Raw genomic sequence first — 20,808 nt, 5'->3', positions numbered from 1 at the left:
AAATATGTACTATGTGTGAAGCTCATTGAAATACCCCTGGATGAGTTTGGTGAACTTGCTGAGATCACAGAATGCCAAGATGGAGCAAAAGGTAAGATAATTAAATTGAAAGATGGAATCATTGTAATAATTACAATATTAATAGCTATACAACTGTGGTGTAACAAATAGGTAGGGTGACCAGGTATCCCCCAACAAAAAAATATTAGCAATAATAGTCAATATAGTTATCAGAAGTGAGACAGAAGGAGTTACATCTGCTCTGTTACTTGTGCTTAAGTACATTGTTACTAACTATATTTTTCAGAATAATTTCTGGCATCATACCTTTTTCATTTTACCAAAGTATCCTTGTAAAGGAAAACAAATGTATTTGTCACTTTTATCATCCTTTCCTTGATGCTTCGGAATTTTTGGCATGTCACTTTTTACTGACAACCTAAATCATTCATGGGCAGCAGAAGTGATGGTAGAATGGAGGAAGAAACCTTTTTTGTGCTCTTTTTTTCAGAGTCGCAGAAGCGTGAAATGCCAGTATTCTGTGGAAAACTACCTAGTCATCAGGAGGAGTGTAAGTGCTCAAAAAAGCCTTGCTTTTATCGCTTGTATACTCACAGTTTGGGATGTAAGTACCAGATTTATGTCATGAATATCTGTTCTGCAGGTAAGGTAAGGATGTGCGCACTTCCATTTTTCATGAGGATATGGAACACCACCAGAAAGCAGCTCTCTACACTAAGGAATAGGCTATTCCGGAATCACAGTGCCACGGGCTCCGGCAGAATTCCAAATTTGGTAGTACAGCAGACCTCAGCTTTCACTCTGTCTGTTCTAGCCTCGCTGGATCATTTTTATAATTTGCAAAAGTTTTTTCTCAGAAAATAAAGCACTTTTGGAAGTTTTTCAAATTCGTTATTTAAATCCAGTCGTTGCAGGAATTTCATGAATTGATTTTGAAGTAAGCGTAGAATCAGGACAACAGGTGAACCCAAAAGATGTATGCATATCTCTAAGAAACTTGCTTAGAATTGATCTGTGACAACAGAGTACAAATGAAACAGAACCAGTTGGTTATGGGGAGGTGAGCTATGATATGAAGGCTGGTTAAGTTGGTTGTACAGGTGGGCATTCCTCGTGGAGCGCTACAGAGGTATCAGGAGCCTGATTCAAAACAGCAACCCTTTGGTTATGGGTGCACAACCCTTCCGCTCCTTGGGTAGGGCTAAGTGCTGTCACATCAAGTTCAGCTTGTGGTTATCGTGAAAACGGAGAGCACAGAAGCAGTTCATCATCGCCTTCTCCCACATGTGTCTTTGGATTGAAAACATAAAGATAACAAATTCTTTTCACCCTGAGCTGGGTTCAGAGCTAAGCTCAAACAGGCACTCAGGAACTGTGAGAAACCAGGGTTACCCACTACACTCCAATGCCATGTACTGTCCCTTATGTCCATATAGACATCCCTCCACTTATGTAAATTTGACTTACACACACCTTGTCTGAAACCACTTGTCCCAAAGGGGGTCACAGCAAACTGGAGCCTGACCCAGCAACACAGGGCGCAAGGCCGGAGGGGGAGGGGACACACCTAGGACGGGACGCCAGTCCATCGCAAGGCACCCCAAGCAGGACTCGAACCCCAGACCCACCGGAGAGCAGGACTTCTTGTTTTAATATACATATCTGTCATATAGTGCTTATGAATAGACTTGTGTCCTCCTTCAAAAAAAAAGTGTTACTGGCTTCTCTCTCCTCGTGGTGAAAATAACAATTTTCAGTTCCATTTATTATCAGATGAGTTATAAATACACTAATCAATAGATGAACTCTCCCTAACATTGTATCCTCTTCCCGCTCCTTCTGAACGATCCGTGTCTGCATATTTATTGTTTCACCCCCCGCCCCCTCAGGCACACACCTCTGCCTTCTGCATTACCAGTGGAGTCACCCCCCGGGCACCCGCACCTCCATGCCCTTTGCATGGTCTGCTACGGTGACCGTTGGCGGCTCTCTCGGGAAGGCTGCTGGCGGATGTGGTGGTCGTGATGGTCGCTGGTGGTGGGGAAGAGATCTCATTTATTTGTCGTCCATCTCTTCAGTACGTTCTTGCGAAATACACTCTTTAATTCAACCCCCCCTCCAAGATGCTTGTCTGCATTGGATTATTTATGCAACGCTCCTTCCTTGCAGTGATCCTGCTGCCCCTCTCCCACACTGGGGCCGGCGTTGGCAACTGCGATGGTCAGCGCTGTTGTATTTTAGGAAAATGCAAATGCAAATGCACACTGACAACAGAGAATGGAAGGCAAGTGCATGTGCTTGTTTTTCTGTTTGAGTTTCAAGGTCAAGCCGATTTAAAAATATACATTTATCTATAGGCGCAGAGTGGTGTTTGTGTAATATGTCTGTCAGCAGACTAACCAAAGATCTGATGGAAAATGTAAATGGAAAATTTTCAATATAACAACTCAAGCTGTCAGGTTGGGAGAAGCTTCTGCTCTAGTAAAAGAAGCAACATTAAGAGAATGACGACCTTATCTTTGAAGATGACTCAACTAGGCTGGTAGTCCTGTCCCAAAAACACTGTTTAAACTCTTTATTTAAGTTTGGATGATTTATCACCTTGGAAAAACACGACTCGGAAGGAGGCAGCCGCATATTTAGTCAAAAATGACAGGCAGTTTAATCATTATTACAGCAAACAAATGATCCACACTAAAGGAAATGTGTTACGCAGCCGTCTGCTGGTGCTGCTGTTCCTTCACGTGTTGCTCATAAAAGTGCGAAGCTGACTTTATGAATGTGTTTATAAGCATGTCCTTCATATAAAGTGTTTTTTTAAGTTAAATTTCTCGTTTGACTACCCTGCCAAATTGTATAACATGGTACAGGTGCCCATGTCTCACTGCTGAGGGCAGTGCTTTTGTTGGAATTAATTTTATTGAAGATTAAAGATAATGAAATGTATTCCGCAAAACATTTTATTTGTAAAGAAAATTACTGGAGTAATCAGCATGGGTTTATATGTATTTCGTTTTGAAATGAGTAGTTTAATTTTGGGAATAATCTTCTTGCTGCAAAGTGTAATTTAATCAAGTACCAACAGCTGAAATACAGTAATGTACCGTGGTTGTGTTTCGTGAAAATTTGTCCCGGGGACACATTCTTCCCCCCATTGCCGACATGCACTTGCCCATGTCATGCGGAATTGAGTTTTGCGTAAATGAACAAAACAATTTACTCTCATTGTTATTACTATGAGAATTAGTCAAAAAGTATCCACATTTGTCATTATTGTAATGATTATTTTTGTTATTGCAGGTTTCTCAATTCTGAGAGCTTGTTATTTTCCTGAGCCAAGTCTTACCACATCAGCTATGCAAAATACTGTGGTTCGACAAAAAAGAAGATGGATATTTATGTATGTCGGGACTTTGCGTTGATCCCACTTGTTTTGAACGTCTTTTTAAATCTATTTCTAACTTGAATAGCTTTGAATAACAAATGTAGCCAAGTATTACCACTAATGCATTACATGGTGCATTTGCATGATGCATTATAGGCTGGTTTATTTCCTCTCCTTTGCCTTCAGTTTGCTAGAGTGTTGGGTCACAATGACACATTAAGTTTCCGCTAAAATGAGGATATCCTTTTTCCTTTGACACAGTCAAACTTTTTACTGTGTCGCTCAATTTAAGAAGATAAATGGATCAGTGGATCAAGATAAGAATCGAATTTACAGAGCAAGAAGCATTATACAGGTGGTTCTCAACTTACGATGGGATTGTTCCTTGTACCCCGTCGTAAGCCGATTTTGTAGTAAACTGTAATCTCCCTTACGCCGTATTACCTGAAAAAGAAGGATATGTAAACAAATAACATTCATGAATGTTTCTTAGTATAATACGCTTTATCATTTTTCCCACTATTGGTGCGTTTGTATATCATTGATGTAGGCTGATTTATTTAATGTCAAAATAAAAGCAATGCGTGTTAAAATAATGCTAATATTGAATAATTTTGGAAACGTATAGTACTTTATCACTTTTTCATGCCACACTGTTATTTTCCAATATCATTGGTAGATCTGTTCTCTTTTTACATTTATTTAGCAGACACTTTTCTCCAAAGCAACTTCCAATGTACTCTATGTAGTGTTATCAGCCCACACCTTATTCACCACGGTGACTTACACTGTTAGATACCCTACTTACAATGGGTCACTCGTGCATACATCAGTGGAACACACTTTCTGTCACTCACACACTATGGGTGAACCTGAACAGCATGTCTTTGGACTGTGGGAGGAAACCAGAGCAATTAGAGGAAACCCACGCAGACATGGGGAGAACATGCAAACTCCACACAGACTGAGCGGGGATCAAACCCACATCCTCTCACACCACCCAGGCGCTGCGAGACAGCACCGCTACTCACTGTGCTACCGTTTTCTTTTTGGTACCCCAAGAAGACTCACTTTTTTGCTTGTTAGCCTTTGTAACTGAAAAGCAACTTGAATGAAATCACAAGCGAAAAGCTTTGTGAGCAAAACACAGTCGCTGCTGGACACCCGAACGCTGACGAAGACCCAGAAAATCACAGATGCGGTACTGGTGGTATCGTACTGCACACGGAGCGCTCGTCCTTGGGACTCGAAAATGATACAAGGTTGTGGTTGTTTTCGTAAATTGCGCTTTCGTAAGTGAAGGACCAGCTGTACTAAGTGAAAGAGAGCGACCGAACAGCGTCGGCGGGGCCCTGTCCTTCCGTGAGTGCTGTTGCCTCAGAGCCACAGCGTGGCAGCAGCGCTGTAAAAATCTTGCTCGCCGTTCCACGCACGCGTCCCTTAGACGACATCGCGAAATATGCGTTGAACGCTAACCCGAGACATGTCCTCCTCAAGATAATTGGATGCTCTCCTGAAAATACAAGCGAGCCTTTTCATTCCAGCATATACATGTCCTATTCCGATGTGATTATTATTTAAGATTTCCATTCGCTGTCACCGCACTGCAAATTTGTCAACTGTCACACAGTGAGTTATAACCGTGAAAGGAGGCGACAAATACAGGATTTTTCTTTCCCGGTTTTTCCCACACCGAAGGTTGGCATGGGGCTGACCGGTTGCCATGGAGCCACTGAAGTCTGTTTCAAAGAGGATAGAAAACGAAGCCAAAGAAATACATTTTTATTATGAGCCACTGCGAACATTTGTCAAAAATAGTTGCTCTTGTTACATATGGCCAAACAGCGATACGTTGCGGAAGGCGACTTTCGTATTCTTGTTTCTATTTTTTTTACGTTATTTTCTTGTTCGTTGCTTCATTTTGTGGAAATTGTGCCGTTTCCTGGTCCCGTGTAATCCCGACTCTATTAAGAATGGCTAGAAAAACCCTTCGCCATAGCTTTATTTGTGAGGACCTTCATACTGAACGCCATCCGGCAACATCTAGGTCTTCGTTCGTTTAAATAGGCGGTTCCTGGATGAAGTCCTTTTCTTCAGAAGACGTCGCGAAAAAATGTGAAGACGACAGAAAAAGTTTGAACAAATGAGGCCATTTATCAACAATGTCCTCATTCTGCCAGTAGCACCTGTTGTTGAATTGGCACTTTACATATTTTTCCCCATTTAGGGGGGAAATAGGACACCGAATAAGGACAGTACACCACACCGGCTAAGGAGTTTAAAGGACGACTTTTTCATTCTTTGCAGGTCTTTCATTCCTCCCGGGCCCACTGACGGTCTGGATAGGATGTCTCGCGACATGCGGATGACCCACGGTGAGCTTCTCGCCAGACGCTTTGAATTGCACCCCCGAGCTGCTGTAACGGCCAGTCGCTGGAGCCATCAGCAGGGACGCAGGAGCTTTGACAGCTCCTCAGTTTGAGGGATGGAATGAACCGAAGTTTGACCTGCTCCTTCGACTGCTTCTCACTACTCTTTCGCGATAGACTGACATTTCCGAGAGAGGTTTACCAAAGATGCTGGCTCTCCTCGCTTTTCCAGAAAAATGAAAATTGACAAGTGGAATCACCTCATTGACAACTAACCCGTAGAAGGAGCATGCACTCAATCAATTCTTCATCTAGCTTATAAAAGCAGCTCATTATTTCTACAGAGTGACTGACGTGACTCATGATACATGACGTTGCGTGTGTATAACATGTATATCTATGCTTTTATATGAAAGAGCAAATAATTACTTGGTTTGAAAAAGAGGAAGAACTAATCGTTGTTGGCAACAGTCAATAAACGCAAAGCATCCGAATGCGGCGCATTCACCTCGCGCAATATGAGAGGGCTGAAGGGCGAATCCTGGACGAGATGGAGTCTCAAGAGGGGACGTTCTCAATCTCGCCTGAGAAATGGACAGTGACTCTGCAGCATTAACGATAAGTCCGTGCGACACAAAGCAATTTGTTTCCTCTCTGGGATCAGAGTTGCCATTTCCTTTTAGGACCCCTCCATTCCTCCGTTTAGTAAATGAAAGCCATAAAATCAGCAAGAAATGCTTTTCTGTCGAACTGTAATCTCCCAATTTTACGGTGACTTTTAAAAGGGATCAACGTTTCATTAAAATATGCTCCCGTTCATTCATAATGCATTCATTTAGAGGAAGTTTCTGCATTCAAATACCAGATATGGGTCAGCTGAATTGAGGTTGTCATGTTGTTTTGTCCTTTATTATCTGCACACCCTGAGATGTCCTTGTGCAGGGACAAACCGCTGCAGAGTACAAAAAGCAACAGTGAGTAGCAAGGACTGGTGACCGAAAGGTTGCTTGATCACATCAGTATATGCGGTAGCCATATACGGTGGGTTCTGTATGTCTGATGACCGCTCTCGAGATCATTTCGGGTAACTGATCCATTGGACAATATGTGCAAATACTTCCGGAGTACTACTGGTATCGTATGCTGGATGGTCGGGGGCCGCGAACGTTACCAAACGGTGCTGTACGATATTGTTACTATACTGTATTACTGTATTAATAGTAATTGTGACAATGCCAATACAACATAAACATTTATAGTAATAAGATGTTCTTTTAGTTACAGTGCAAACAGCATTAGCCTGCATGAACACACACACACAGCCTAAAGCTACTTGTCCCAAGTGTGGTCACAGCAACCTGGAGTCTAACCTGGCAACACAGGGCACAAGGCTGGAGGGGGACAGGACACACCCAGGACAGGACGCCAGTCCATCACAAGGCACCCTAAGCGGGACTTGAACCCTAGCCACCAGAGAGCGGGACCCAGCCAAACCCGCTGCGCCACCACACCCCCCACGGCATGAACCTTATGTCGAAAAAAACCATTCCATCATTTTTTTAATGTTCGTTTGTTTAAAAGAGGACCCAACGACTAACCATCTCGTGTATAAAGAACTGCTGAATAAAAAGCACTCGCTGTTTATGTTTATCTTTTTTCCCCGCTCCCAAGCCAAACTTTGCCGGGCTGAGAACAGGAGGCCCTCTGACAACGACCTGCAGACCAAGTGGGGGGTGTCCGGATGACTAACCAACCACTCTCGGAACCGTTTCCCCAGGACTAAAATACTTTTCCCATGTCGTGTAACATTAACATGTCTTAGTGGTATGACTAACCAGTTGGCCTTGGACACCTGGAGATGTTTTTCTCCTGTCGTGGCCTTAGGAGTTTTGTTTCCTCTTCCTCTGCTGCTTCTGGCTTTTTTCGGAATTTGTTTCTCTTTGTCCACCACTGTATCTATTATCACTGGTACGTGTTGCCTGTTTCTATATCTTTTTGCACTGATTTTAAACTGGAAGTGCTCCAAATACGCTGCTCTTGATGACTGTCTTGACAGTATAGTGGTGACCCTTGATGGAAGAGGGTTATTTGGATACCCAGAGGAGAAGATGCATACTCTTGGGTGATCTTGGGAACGCATCTAAAACTGAAGTATGAGGATAAATCATATTTCACGTTGAAAGTATCTGCTCAGAGAGATTCAAAGTCTCCCTCTTTATTTTCAGAGGATTTATGAGCGGTTCCAGGCCGGATCACTTGAAATCTGAAAAATAATGGGGCACGCGTTAACTTAAAGGTCTCCGGAAAGCCGTGTTGGTTTCACGCAGTCGGTTTTTCGTGCATTGAGCTGGGTTGCTTCAGAGTCGTGTCGATAACGAAATCAAGCTGCTTCTCACAGCAGATGTCGTGCATGCTGAAAATGGCAGAAGACCCCCAGCTCGTACTACATCTGTTAGGCCTGCAGGGCTGGAGCCTCACTGATATAGTCACCAAATAATATGTATTCAAAGATTTTATACATCAGTCTTGTCCAGCCGTCTATTTCTTTCTTTTCACTGCACAACCATATCGCAACTTGTAAAAAGCAAATAAATGTCAGTGACCAGGTAAAACCACGGGTGTAATTTCATTAGCAACATGTGTTTGAAGCAGCTCGAGTCCATAGAACTGATAATCGAGCTGCAACATACGCAACTTGTGACGATCCGAACTAACGACGGCCGTCCCATCAACCTAATTATATTATTTTTGCATCCTGATATTTGGTCGTAACATCTAAGGACAAGCCCTCCATCTGCTGTACGGTACCATCAGCTCCACATCTGTGATTTTTTTCGGTCTCCATCGGTGTTTGGGTGTCCGGCAGCAATTGCGTTTTGTTTATTCAACTTTTTGTTTCTGACGCTTCTTGCTACTTTTTATTCAAAATACCTAGCAAGGGAAAAATTAAGCGTTTATTGTTAATTTCACAGTTTACGGTACATTGTTCGCTTCACAGTATTAAATACAGTATTCATAATTACCTGTGCTTTATTTTCATGTTGTTATTACTATACATTACGTTTCTTATTATTCCACATTAGTACTATTCTAATATTAATGCTGTGTGAAATTAGTGAAAAAAAATATAACAAAGCCCTATCACGCAATATAGCATTAATGTGTGTTAATAGTTTATATTCCCGTACGGTTCATATAAAACGGTATCATTTTTGACTAACGATGAAGTTGATTTGCAATGAGGTCATTAGAACAGAATCCCGTTGTAAGAAGAGGACCTCCTGCACACCCGAAACAAAAGCGTCGAATCCACAGGTCAGCCTGACCTCTTACTACACACCTTCACACCCTTTTCTTCTTATATTGGCTAGTACACACCATCGCGGGTGCGCGTGAAGGAAGGGCGGCCAAATACGAGAAGGGACGTGACCCAATGCGACCGGAGACCCGGTGAGGGGTTAGAGCAAGGAGCTGCGCCTCCACAATCCATGCGCCCATTTGCCTGTGTCTCCCCTCCAGTAGGTCAACAGCCTCAATTATGATGCTGAGCGCCTCCAGCCAGGGAGACTTGGTCTGGGTCTCTGAGGTTCTCATTACTGGGACTTGAGCGGAACGAAAGCGAGAAAGATCTCACCTCAGGCGGAGGAACTCATGCAGAGCAAACTCCGCTTCCCTTCGCCCAGCTGGGATGACTGTAATTATAAGGAGTACTTTTGTATAATATTTCTGGAGGCACCCGCAGCAGAAATGTAGAGCCTTAACAAGTGGCTGTGCACTTAGCATAACTGATGATTTGATTTTTTGTGTGAACAGTTTTTGCTGTTTCTATGAATATTGGACAAGTTGTCACTGGGACGGTCGTCCGCCTGCAAACGAGCGTTACATTGATGCATGTTGTGCCGCTATGTTTGCTCTCAGCACCGGATAGCGCTCACGTGAGGCCTACGTCCGACCGCTCCGGGTCTCCATGGCAACACAGTAGACAATATCTGCGCAAACAGAACGGCGCTGCGAAGGCGCACGGAAGTCGCGGCATTCGAAACGGGTGTGACGCGCTAATCGGCGCGTTTGTCGTTACAGATGCGTGAACTCGCCACGCTCCACGTCCCGTCGTTCATGAATGACATCCCTTTCCACAGCAGTGAGTGCCGGCCGGACACAAGCGGTTGTCTTCTCAGGCAGTCCAACCAATTCGGATGACACACCAGCGGCTTTGATTTTTTTTTTTTTTTTTTTTTTTTTTAAATTTACATGTGGAATTTAAAAATACCCCTCAGTCAAATCATTTACAATTTCTTTATTCCGGCACATTATTTCACATATTCTATTCATAGATCCTTCCATTCATAACGCAGCTCCTCCAACTATTAAACAGGTGTGTCCTTTCATTTTGTACTTTGAAAGTTTCCATTTGTGTCTGAACATCATTTTCTGCGTTATAATTTCAACACAAATGGCTGCATGAATTCCGCTGATATGGAAAAATTTTTTGTCCATATAAAAGGGAACTTTACATCTATCGCCAAAGTTACTTTTGAGCTTTTAGATACGTTTTTAAATCCTTTCTTTAGAAAATTCAGTTTCACATTAGTAAAAAGCAAAATTCAAACAGTGTCTGGTATTGTGTACAAGAAAAGACGGACACAGTTCTTCATGTGTTCTGGTAAATAATTAATGCTGCCTGTCTCTCAGAGGATATTAATATGATCCTTATCTTAATTAAAATTAGTTTCTCATATCAGTAGTGCACTATCTCAAGCCAATGTTGAAAGATTAATCTATTTTACGTTGAGATTTTTTTTAAAAAAAGAAAAACAAATTGTGTGTTTTGTCTCTCAGTGAATTAGATGTATGTCACGTCTGCTTTTTGTGTCGTGATGAAGCTGCGCGGATTTTTTAGGGCTGGTAGCTTATCTAACAGGCTGCTCACAATATCTATTTTGAAAAATATGTTTTCTTTAATCATTTCTTCAAATCAGCTTTGAAATTAAAGAGATGCAAGGTACATGATAATATTTTTACAACACCCTGCCAAAATTTGTTCATGTTTCATGCTGGATAGCAAGTGCCTTTTAATGAATCCAGATCTTATAGAGGGTTTATATAGGTATTCAACGTTAAAATTTCCAAGGAAAATTCTTTTTTAGTTTCTGTATCTATGTTCAGCGGTTATCTTACATATTTATTACTAATTTATATGTTTCTAAAATATTTTTTTTCTTTTGTCTTTATTTTTTTCTTTTTTTGACTGTTTATGACTCTTCTGTGACTGTTGTGCAGGGGCAGAGGCTATTCTTTGGGCCCGAGGCTATTCTGCTATATTTGGATTGTTCTGAATCACAGGAAAAGTGCAGAAGTGCAACAGGAAAGGTGGTTTCGGGCTGAGTTTTTCAGCTTCTTGGAAGTGGGATTGTTTTCTTTTCGGTGTGAAAGACAGCGAAACAAACAAGGGAAAAAACTCAGAGGAGAAGCTGGACTTGGTCGCATTGGCTGCAACTGGGCTAGAGAAAGAAAATAATCTCAGGACACAGAATCGGTCCTTGTTCAGGCGACTCTGTGGGAAGCCCAAGCTGCACATACACACACACACAAGCGCTCAGCATCCCAGGCCATGCTGAGTGAATGGAGATCTCACCCTTCGTCTGGGCCTCGCTGCTCAAGATGAGCAGTGACAAAGGCTCCCATTCAGCTCGAACCAGCAGCACCTGAACAAGTATATTTTGCTAAGCGTTGCGTGTTGGTTCAGCTGTAGTAAACTTCCCCCCCCCTTCCTGCCTCTCTCTCCCTTGCTCTCTGCCACCCTGCTTGCCTCCCAGTCACTTTCTCCCTCATCCTCTCGCTCTCTCTCTCCCTTGCTCGTCCACTCACTCGCTCTCAGCTTTCACTCCTCTCCCTCCCGCCGACACTCGCTCTCCGTTTCCCAGACTTGCTCACTCCGTCCCAGTCCAACATGCTGTCTGGGCGATGCTGCGCCCCGCAGCACCAGCCGTCCTGTTCGCGCACGAGGGGCCGCGTCTGACCGAGCCGCACGGGGCGGAGGAGGGCCGTGCGGCAGGCTCCGTGTGGCGGGAGGCCATGCGACGACGGCGCTACCTGCTGGAGGGGCCGGAGGCAGGCACAGCCACTGAGGCCAAGTCTCCTGACTGGTTGTACGAGTCGTACTACTGCCTGAGCCAACAACACCCGCTCATCGTCTTCCTGCTGCTCATCGTCATGGGAGCCTGCCTGGCGCTGCTGGCCGTCTTCTTCGCCTCGGGGCTGGTGAGCAACACAGCCGAGGGCACCAGTCGAAGGTGGGGGCACTGGCAGGGGCAGGGAAGGATTTCTCTCTCTGCAGGAGAGGTGGTGGAGGTAGATCCCCTTCATCCAGGGAGCACAGAGCAGGGGGCTGGGGGTTGGGGATAGGGCTGAGGGTTAGGGTTATGATTGGGGTTGTGGGTGGGGTGAAGGGTAGGGTTAGGGTTAGGGTTGGGGCATAGGGTTAGAGTTGGGGTTGTGGTTGGAGTTCAGGTGAAGGGAAAAGAAGGGTAGGGTAAGGTTAGGGTTAGAGTTACGATTATGGTTGGGGTTGTGGTTGGGGTGAAGGGAAGGGAAAGGTAGGGTAGGGTTAGAGTTACGATTATGGTTGGGGTGAAGGGAAGGGAAGGGTAGGGTAGGGTTAGGGTTAGGGTTGGTGGTAGAGGTAGAAGTCAGATTGAAGACAGCTAGAGATAGCTTTAGGGTTAAAATTAGCAATAGGGTTAGGGTTAGGGTTGGGGCTAGGTGTGGTAGTAGTGGTCGGATTGGGGTTGGGTCTAGGTTTAGAGGTAGGGGTAGGACTGGGGTTAGTGTCTTTTGTATGTGTCCATATGTATCACGGAAAGAAGGATCACCTGAACTCATGCAGAAATCAAATTACAATGTGATGCTGTTATTGGCAACAGAGATCAGCAAACAACTGAAACAGGACTTTAATCCCGGCTTGTTTATTTAACCAAAGCAGTAAAAAATTGATTGCAATGATTGCATACAAAGTGCCTAACTTAAAGAAAAGAGTTTAAATTTTTATTTCATTCTAAATATATGTATTTATATATTTGGAAACTGGAGCACACACCAAAGTGTGCCAATAATTTCTTCAGATTTTAAATGTAAACCTAGTTATACTGAGTAAGTTTTACAATGGGTGTCTTGTGCCATAAATTTAGTTAAGTTACAAATATTTATGAAATCCCTCTAAACGTACTAGATGTTGAGTTATTGTTCTTATTTCTCTTGAACCTTTGATTTTTTTGCCCTGGTTTTCAGAATTTTCCTGTCTTCCTTCAGAAAAAAAAGAATAGTACCAGACTAAATGAATACCTTCGGGTTGTATTGATTTAAAAGGCATCTAGGGGGCTGAGTCAATTAAAAAATAGTGATTAAAAAACGTGAATATATTGGAAAGTCAAGAAAATAACCTAAATTAATAGTGACTAAATCACGTCTGTGAAAAGTATTAACTTGTCAGTAATAAATCCTAAACTAAGCTCTTTTCCTCTTGAGACATCAGCCACAGTGCCAGCAATCGTTTAAAATATTACTTACTGTATGAACACACACACACACATATATGGAAAGGAGACTATGCCATTATACAGTCCATCTGTGACATACTGGTACTTTCATTACCGACACTGATCTGCGCTCTTACACCGGAGTTCCACCGTCCACAGGGACAACTGTTCTGCCGAAGACCCAACACTTATTATTTAAATCAGAGCTGTTTGGCAGGAGTCAGGTGCTGCCTTCCCAACCTGTCAATCACATTTCCCTTATTTACCCACACATGGCACAGCGATTCCCTCCAAGCACATTTGGTTCCGCGCAGCGTCGGCGATGAGGAGCAGCGACAGGCCGGCCTCCGTAGCGCCGTAAGCGGACCCCCCACGGCGGGCTGCATTTAGCTCACAGAGCTGCGCCTCGCGACCCGCGCTCCCGGTTGGCCGCGCACCTGAAGACAAGCGCCCCGCTCAACTCCAGCTTGCCATTACGTATTTACGAGCGGCCCGCGTTAGAGAGCGGTCTGTGAGTCGAGGGTGACGTGTAACTTGTACGTAAAGAATCCCGCAGAGGAGTAATTAAGGTGGTAATTAAGGTGGGGGTGCTTGGAAGGGCGAGAACCTGTTTGATTATTGGGAGAGAGAACCAAGAGACAGCAGCGCTCCTCCTTTCTAATCTGGAATAATGGGGGATTCTGCAGGCTATTTGTTTTCTCAAAAGTAATTCTGCAAACTCTTTAATGAGCTCTTGCCTCCCTGCTACGTCCGCGCCGAGCCGTGCCGCTTCGCTGCAGAACACAGCGGCGGCGTCCAGTGTGTCTGCGTGTCCGAGGTACATGTGCTGTAAATGTACTGTACGTACGCACGCATAGATATACAGACATGTGATACATACGCACTGTGTGATCTGCGTTTACATTTACGTGCATTCGTTCGGCAGACGCTTTTCTGCAAAGCGGCGTACATCTCATGGAAAATGCGATGTGTGCATTACATTAGGAGAAAGAGAGACGTAGTTGCACACGTGTGATTCTTAAGAACAGTTCGTTTGTTTCCTTCACCATATGCGCCGACGTTCATCGCACAAGCAGCTGCATATGATCTGCACTCAGATACGAAGTTGCAAGATGCAGAAGCAGAATATGCACCCGTAGGGAATGCCTGCAAAAAATGCATCGTGTTGCACATAAGTGCCTGTGATTTAGATTATATGATTGTGTGTGTATGTATATACATATATACACACACACACACACACACACATTTTCAGAACCGCTTGTCCCATACAGGGTCACGGGGAACCGGAGCCTACCCGGTAACACAGGGCGTAAGGCCAGAGGGGGAGGGGACACACCCAGGACGGGACGCCAGTCCATCACAAGGCACCCCAAGCGGGACTCGAACCCCAGACCCACCGGAGAGCAGGACTGTGGTTCAACCCACTGCGCCACCGCACCCCCTCGTATACATATATAAATATACACATATATACTTATATACACATATATACACGTTGAGGTCTATGTATCAATGTAAACATGCATTCTTATATATATATATGCATATATATGAGAATGTATGTTTACACTGATACATTTGATTACACTTAAATATATGCAGTACGCATAAGTATTATGAAACGTATTACTACAAAAATGAGGGTAAGTCAAAAAGTGCCGCAATAGTTTACCTTCGACCAGGATTTTAAAATTGCGGACTCTTTTTGACTAATCCTTGGATACCCGCATTCGAGTCCTGTTCGTACCGTACAGTTTTGTGAGGAGGTCACAGAATAAATGGTACGAAACAGAGCTTCGCATCTCGGTTTGTGGATTCGGGTGGTGGGAGGCTGCCGCCGCGATGTGCGAGTTTAATCAAGGATCAGGCCGGCGCACGTCCGCCTTGCCGTTCTACAGCTCGGCACATCCCCCAAACCCCACCCGCGGCTTCACCAAGCACAACCGGGAGGCTGACTCAGGCTGAGCTCTTTCTCTCACATCCGTGGAAGGTTAACACTTTTTTTTAGCATGAGTTACGAGCGGGTCTTTCAGCACGTCCTGTTTCCCTGCATCCAACAAATGGAACAAAGGCAGAGCGGTGGCCGTTTTAAAATAATTTCACACGTGATTAAAAAAGCAAGCGAGGAGAAAAAGCGAATCGAGACGATATTCGCAACCGAATCGATTGTTTGCGGGAAAATTTGGCAAAAATTTCGAAATGGGTGTCATTCAGCCGGTCGGTGCGTTTGCCTTGTGTCGAGAACGTGCTCGTTGACGTGGAAACTCAACAAAGGATGCGGGCAAAATGGGAAATGACAGGCAAGGCAACATTTGGAGGTGCATCGCACCTGCAGAGCGCACCCCCAACAGGCCACGCTCGGGCCAATCAGGGAGAGCGCTTTCCCCGAAACAGGACCGCATGTAGCACCGATCCCAGCCGATTTCCCAGCATCCTTTTCGAGCCCACAGGGATAAACACAATCTGTCTGACATCACAGGCAGTGATGTCATAACAGCAAAATCTAATCTTAGAGCGCAAATGCTGATCATCTCTCAAAAGAGAGCGATGCAGATATCTAATTAGACGCTCTTATCCGTCTTCTCCTCTGCACTGTGCTACTACAGCACGGCCGGCCATGCCAGCACATTTCCATGCATTATTCATGAACGTATTCATTTATTTATCCACCAATAACCGTGCGAGTGCTTCTAGTGTGGATATTGCAAATTGAACCCAACCGCCACCCTGGAAGAATTCCCGTACCGGTCTTATACGGAATACGGTAAAAGAGCGTTTCTTCAAAGGGAGCTCATTTATTGGACTAGTTCATCTCACATCCAGATGCGTCTGCCCTCCGTGTCTAATATTTTCAGTATTATTTAACAATCGTTCCGCGGTTTTCCGTACAGGGAGCGGCATGCCAGCGGATGAATATGTGGCAACGTTCCGCGTTGTTTATGCAGAGCCCAAGCTGCTCCCCTTTCTCCCAAATCACCTTCTAAAATCCCTGTATGCTTTGCATAGGTTATGAGAGGTAATTTATGTTGGTAATATCGATTTATGGTTTGGGCCTTACAGTCATACGCTCATGTGCACCATTAAGCGTCAAGCGTCGAGAAAGACGCCGCATTGCTGCTCGAAACCCAAAACGTTTTCATAACATTGCTGTTCGGTAATTTTCAGATGTCAAGCAGCCAGATTGGAACAAATGAGCGTCTATTTTGATATTTTTGTTGACGAGAGCTCTTGGAAATTTGGAAAGCGTTACAAGCAAGTGATTTTCTCGGTCTCGCAAGTTCTGAGCAGTAGACGAGCACACGATAACGCCCTTTTCTGAGCTTAGACTCGTAGCAATAGATGTGGGCAACGCAAAACTGATCAATATTTTTCCCATTTGTGCAAAAATCTCAGATGTTACGGTTTTCTATGGTTGGAAGTGCAGTTTTTTTTCTTCAGAAATTCATTCAAAAACCACATCTGTTCCAAAGTCCCAAGGATTTTCCATGATGCTGCAAATGTCCTACTACATGTATCATTTCTAATTAGTAAGCACCATAATCTGCATCTCAATTCACTGCAACGCAAACATGTAAAACATCAACTATACAGATACGGATCCAGACACGTGATTCTAAAAGTTCAGCCGATAAGACCAGTACTGCCATTTTTGCCAGCCCTGCATTACATGAGTAGCCTTATATTACAGATAATGTAGAGTACTTAGCAGATGGGAGATCCAGAGGGAAGTGGGTTGAAAAAAGACGTGTTTTGAGGCCTTCGGAGCTGAGAGGGATTCAGGGGTACTGAGTGAGAGAGGGAGATCATTCCTCCTCATCGGACCCCGAACTGAGAACCTTCAGGTTTTTGATCTTGGACGTCTTGGGTGTGGGACCACCAAGCGGCCAAAGGTGGAGGAGAGTAGGGGTCCGCTTGGGGTGTAGCAAATGATCAGACCTTGTAGGTATCAGGGATCAGATCCATTGACAGTCCTTCAGGCCGTAACGAGAGTGTCGAACTTGCGGGATGCAGGAGGACGCTTTGGCAGGTCTTGCTGTAAGTTCTGAAGTGCAAGAAAGAGCGTAGAGTCTGGGCTTGGATTGTAGCTGCAAAGAACAGTAGCAAATGGTGGGAAAACCTTCGTCTAGAGCAGGAATATCTAAGAATGTTCAGGCTTTCACATGCCTGCATCTATTCTGGGGGTGTGAGGACCCAGCCAGACACCTTCCTGACACCCTTTCATATGCTTTCAATGTGTCATTGAAATTTTCTCTCTCTGGATGGGCGTGTGAAACTCACCAACATCCCAGCACACTGCATCCTGCACACACTGAGCAATGGTCTGAGTTGTCCATGTGACCTCCTTCTTCTTTCCTCTCTACAGGACATAGAAGACCACGTGGCCTTCTTGATCACCGTCCCCACCGCTCTAGCCATTTTTCTCACAATTTTTGTCCTGGTCTGCATCGAGTCTGTGTTCAAGAAGCTCTTGCGTGTGTTCTCCTTGGTGATCTGGGGCTGCTTGGTTGCCATGGGTTACCTCTTCATGTTTTTTGGAGGCATCATCTGCCCTTGGGACCAGGTAAGGTGAGCCTGTCACGTAAAGCAAGGGGCTCCTACCTCTTTCATTCACTTGTTTTGTTTGCATCTCGTGTTTGTTGTAAAAAAAGTGTGCTGATTTAAAATCGAGAAAAAAATGGTGAGGTATTCAACCCAGACCCTGGCATGGATCTTAGAAGAGTCATTAAGTGAGTCCATCTGAGGACCTAATCAAAAGCTGAGATTAATATGTTTCATCCTGATGATGATATGCAGAACAAAAAAAAAATCTCTGTGTGCATTTTGTGTCCAGTTATTCAATTATTTCTTCCAAATAATTTTGCCAGCAACTTTGATGAGGTTGTCACTTTCAGAGCTATGAAACACTGGAACCTCTTTCACAGATGATTAATTAAATAAACAATTAGATTCCTTTACTCCCTGTACTGGAGCCAAAACCAGTGAAACATTAATGGAGTCAAAATTATTCTGCAGCACTGGGGCAGTTATTTTATGTGATTCGGCATGCATTTACAGACATACAGTACGAGTACGATTTTATTTCTCAGCTTTAGGAAACACAAATTGCAAACACTTGTTCATTTACAAATAATAATAATAATAATAATAATTTTATTATTATTATTATTATTATTATTATTATTATTATTACGGGGGGTGCGGTGGCGCAGTGGGTTGGACCACAGTCCTGCTCTCCGGTGGGTCTGGGGTTCAAGTCCCGCTTGGGGTGCCTTGCGGCGGACTGGCGTCCCGTCCTGGGTGTGTCCCCTTCCCCCTCCGGCCTTACGCCCTGTGTTACCGGATAGGCTCTGGCTCCCCTCGACCCCGTATGGGACAAGTGGTTCTGAAAATGTGTGTGTGTATTATTATTATTATTATTATTTTTATTTTAGCATGTGACAGACCTGTTCTTTGGCTCCTGCTCCACCTATTGTTAGCGGCCCTTTTCTGCGTCTCTCCCCGAACGCTCACCACTGCGGCCGCTCCGCTGCTGTACATCAGTCATCCATTATTCAGCATTCTTCAGTTCTGGTCACCTCTGTTCCTTTTCCCATGGGGTCCTCTCAGCCCTAGGAGGGTCTAGCAGCACCATGTGTTCACTGCAGATTAGCAATGCACTGTAATGCCCTTCCTTTTTCTTAGAGCTGCCATGCTCCTATGCAGCTGTAATAAGAAAAACACAGTCTCAAATGTACAAAAGAATATTATTATTATTATTATTATTATTATTATTATTATTATTATTATTATTATTATTGACAACAACAACAACAACAACAATAACAATAATAATAATAATAACAATGAGAGAGGTAAAGTAAATATAACAATCACAGTTAATTGTTATTTGCTTTAATGTTTTCCAAATTTTGTTGGGTGAAGTTATGTATTAATATGGTTTTCTGGATTACTGATGCAGACCTTTTCAAGGCAAGCAGATTGTTCCACCCTGTTGCCTACCCCAAATGATTTACATTATTTGCATAATATTTACTTGTTTCTTTGTTTAATGTTGTTAAGTTATTGATGGAAGCATCAGGCCACATGAAAGACAGAAAATCTCTGCAGCTGTAAACTGTTACCGGGGCACAGATCTGATGCGACGCGATGCGATGAGACGTGACGTTTTGTCGGAGCGCGCCGCGGGCTCCGAGTCGGCGGTTCGAACACTGGGAACGCACGGGGAGATTTGCTTTCGTGCCGCACGTCTCCAGGGTTACGCAGGAGTCAAAAGCCAATTTCGTGCTGTTGTTGCCGGTCACGTCGCCAGGCACTTATCCATTTCTTACGCTGCTATTCGTGGAGACAGGGAAGGTGGATGCGCTTGCAGGCTGTACGCTGGGTCAGCCACAGGTTCTCACCACCTCTTCCTGTTTACTACATGCATCCCAGCAGAGCGGAATGAGGTTCGTTACGCTCCTCTGAAGGGCACTCGGGGTATCTCTCAGCTAGGACAACAGGCCCGGGGCAGGCGTCTGCTCGGACCTCCCCGTGGGCCTTGGCGGGCCTCCGCTTTCCGCGGTGGCCTTTTCTCAGCGACTACTCACAGCGCACAGTACTGAAACGCTGATTACGCAGCAGGTGTCCAGGATTCTCCTTGGCTCGAAACGTGATCTGCGTATCTCAGAAAACCGAACTCGTGTATCACGATTATAAAATCAAAGAAAAAATGAGAAATTACCGTTAACCATTAAAATTCAGCAATTAAACTGATATTGCTGTTAATCTTTAATAATTGGAATTCAAAGTGTTGTTTCATTCATATGTGTGTGTATATATGCACACATATATCTCTATGTTTTTAACATGCATATCCCTGTTATATATATATATACACTGTACATTATATGAAGATTTCTTTATTTAGGCATTGGCTGGTAGGGTAGTGGTTAGTGCTGCTGTCATTGCACCCAAAGGTTGCAGGTTCAAGTCTTACCTCTAGCTGTGGTACCCTTAAGCAAGGTACTTTACCCTAAATTGCTCCAGTAAAATTACCCCTCTGTATAAAAGGTAAATAATTGTAACATTGTAAGTCCCTTTGGAGAAAAGCATCAGCTAAATGACTAAATTTAAGTATTTAAATTTACAGCCACTTTTCTCCAAAGCGACGTACATCTCAGATTAAAATGCATTGATTACATTACATCAACAGAAAGAGACACTTGGAAGCGGACGCGTGATTGTAAATGCAGTTAATTTGTCACCTTCCACCATGTGAACCGGTGTACATCACATGAGTAGCTGCGTAAAGATTTATCCATTAATCTACAATTCTTACGCAGAACATTAAATGAAGTTAGGATCACACAAGTTGCTGCGTGAAGGTTTATCCATAGTTCAAGAATTTCTAATCACAAGATCAATACATAAACATTTGCATGTCTGTCATGCTCGTGAGAGGTTGTTCTGTGGTTTAATTCTTGCATACTGTACATGTCAAGTGCAGAGAACAGGG

General features: G+C 44.0%; 1 protein-coding gene across 3 annotated transcripts in view; it reads left to right on the top strand.

Annotated features, from left to right (window-relative positions):
- The first annotated feature begins 11,679 nt into the window (after positions 1–11,679).
- The window catches only part of adcy2b (adenylate cyclase 2b (brain)), a 61,572-nt gene continuing 52,443 nt past the window's right edge, over positions 11,680–20,808 (top strand). For all 3 annotated transcript variants that reach the window (XM_029248484.1, XM_018727041.2, XM_018727042.2), the window contains exons 1-2: positions 11,680–12,036; positions 17,677–17,874. In XM_029248484.1, the coding sequence (XP_029104317.1) occupies positions 11,740–12,036; positions 17,677–17,874 (495 nt within the window). In that variant the 5' untranslated portion in view covers positions 11,680–11,739. The remainder of the gene's footprint in view (positions 12,037–17,676; positions 17,875–20,808) is intronic.

This window comes from Scleropages formosus, chromosome 23 (assembly GCF_900964775.1).
Source record: "Scleropages formosus chromosome 23, fSclFor1.1, whole genome shotgun sequence".
Classification (NCBI taxonomy): domain Eukaryota; kingdom Metazoa; phylum Chordata; class Actinopteri; order Osteoglossiformes; family Osteoglossidae; genus Scleropages; species Scleropages formosus.
This window is presented reverse-complemented; position numbering and strand designations above follow the sequence as displayed.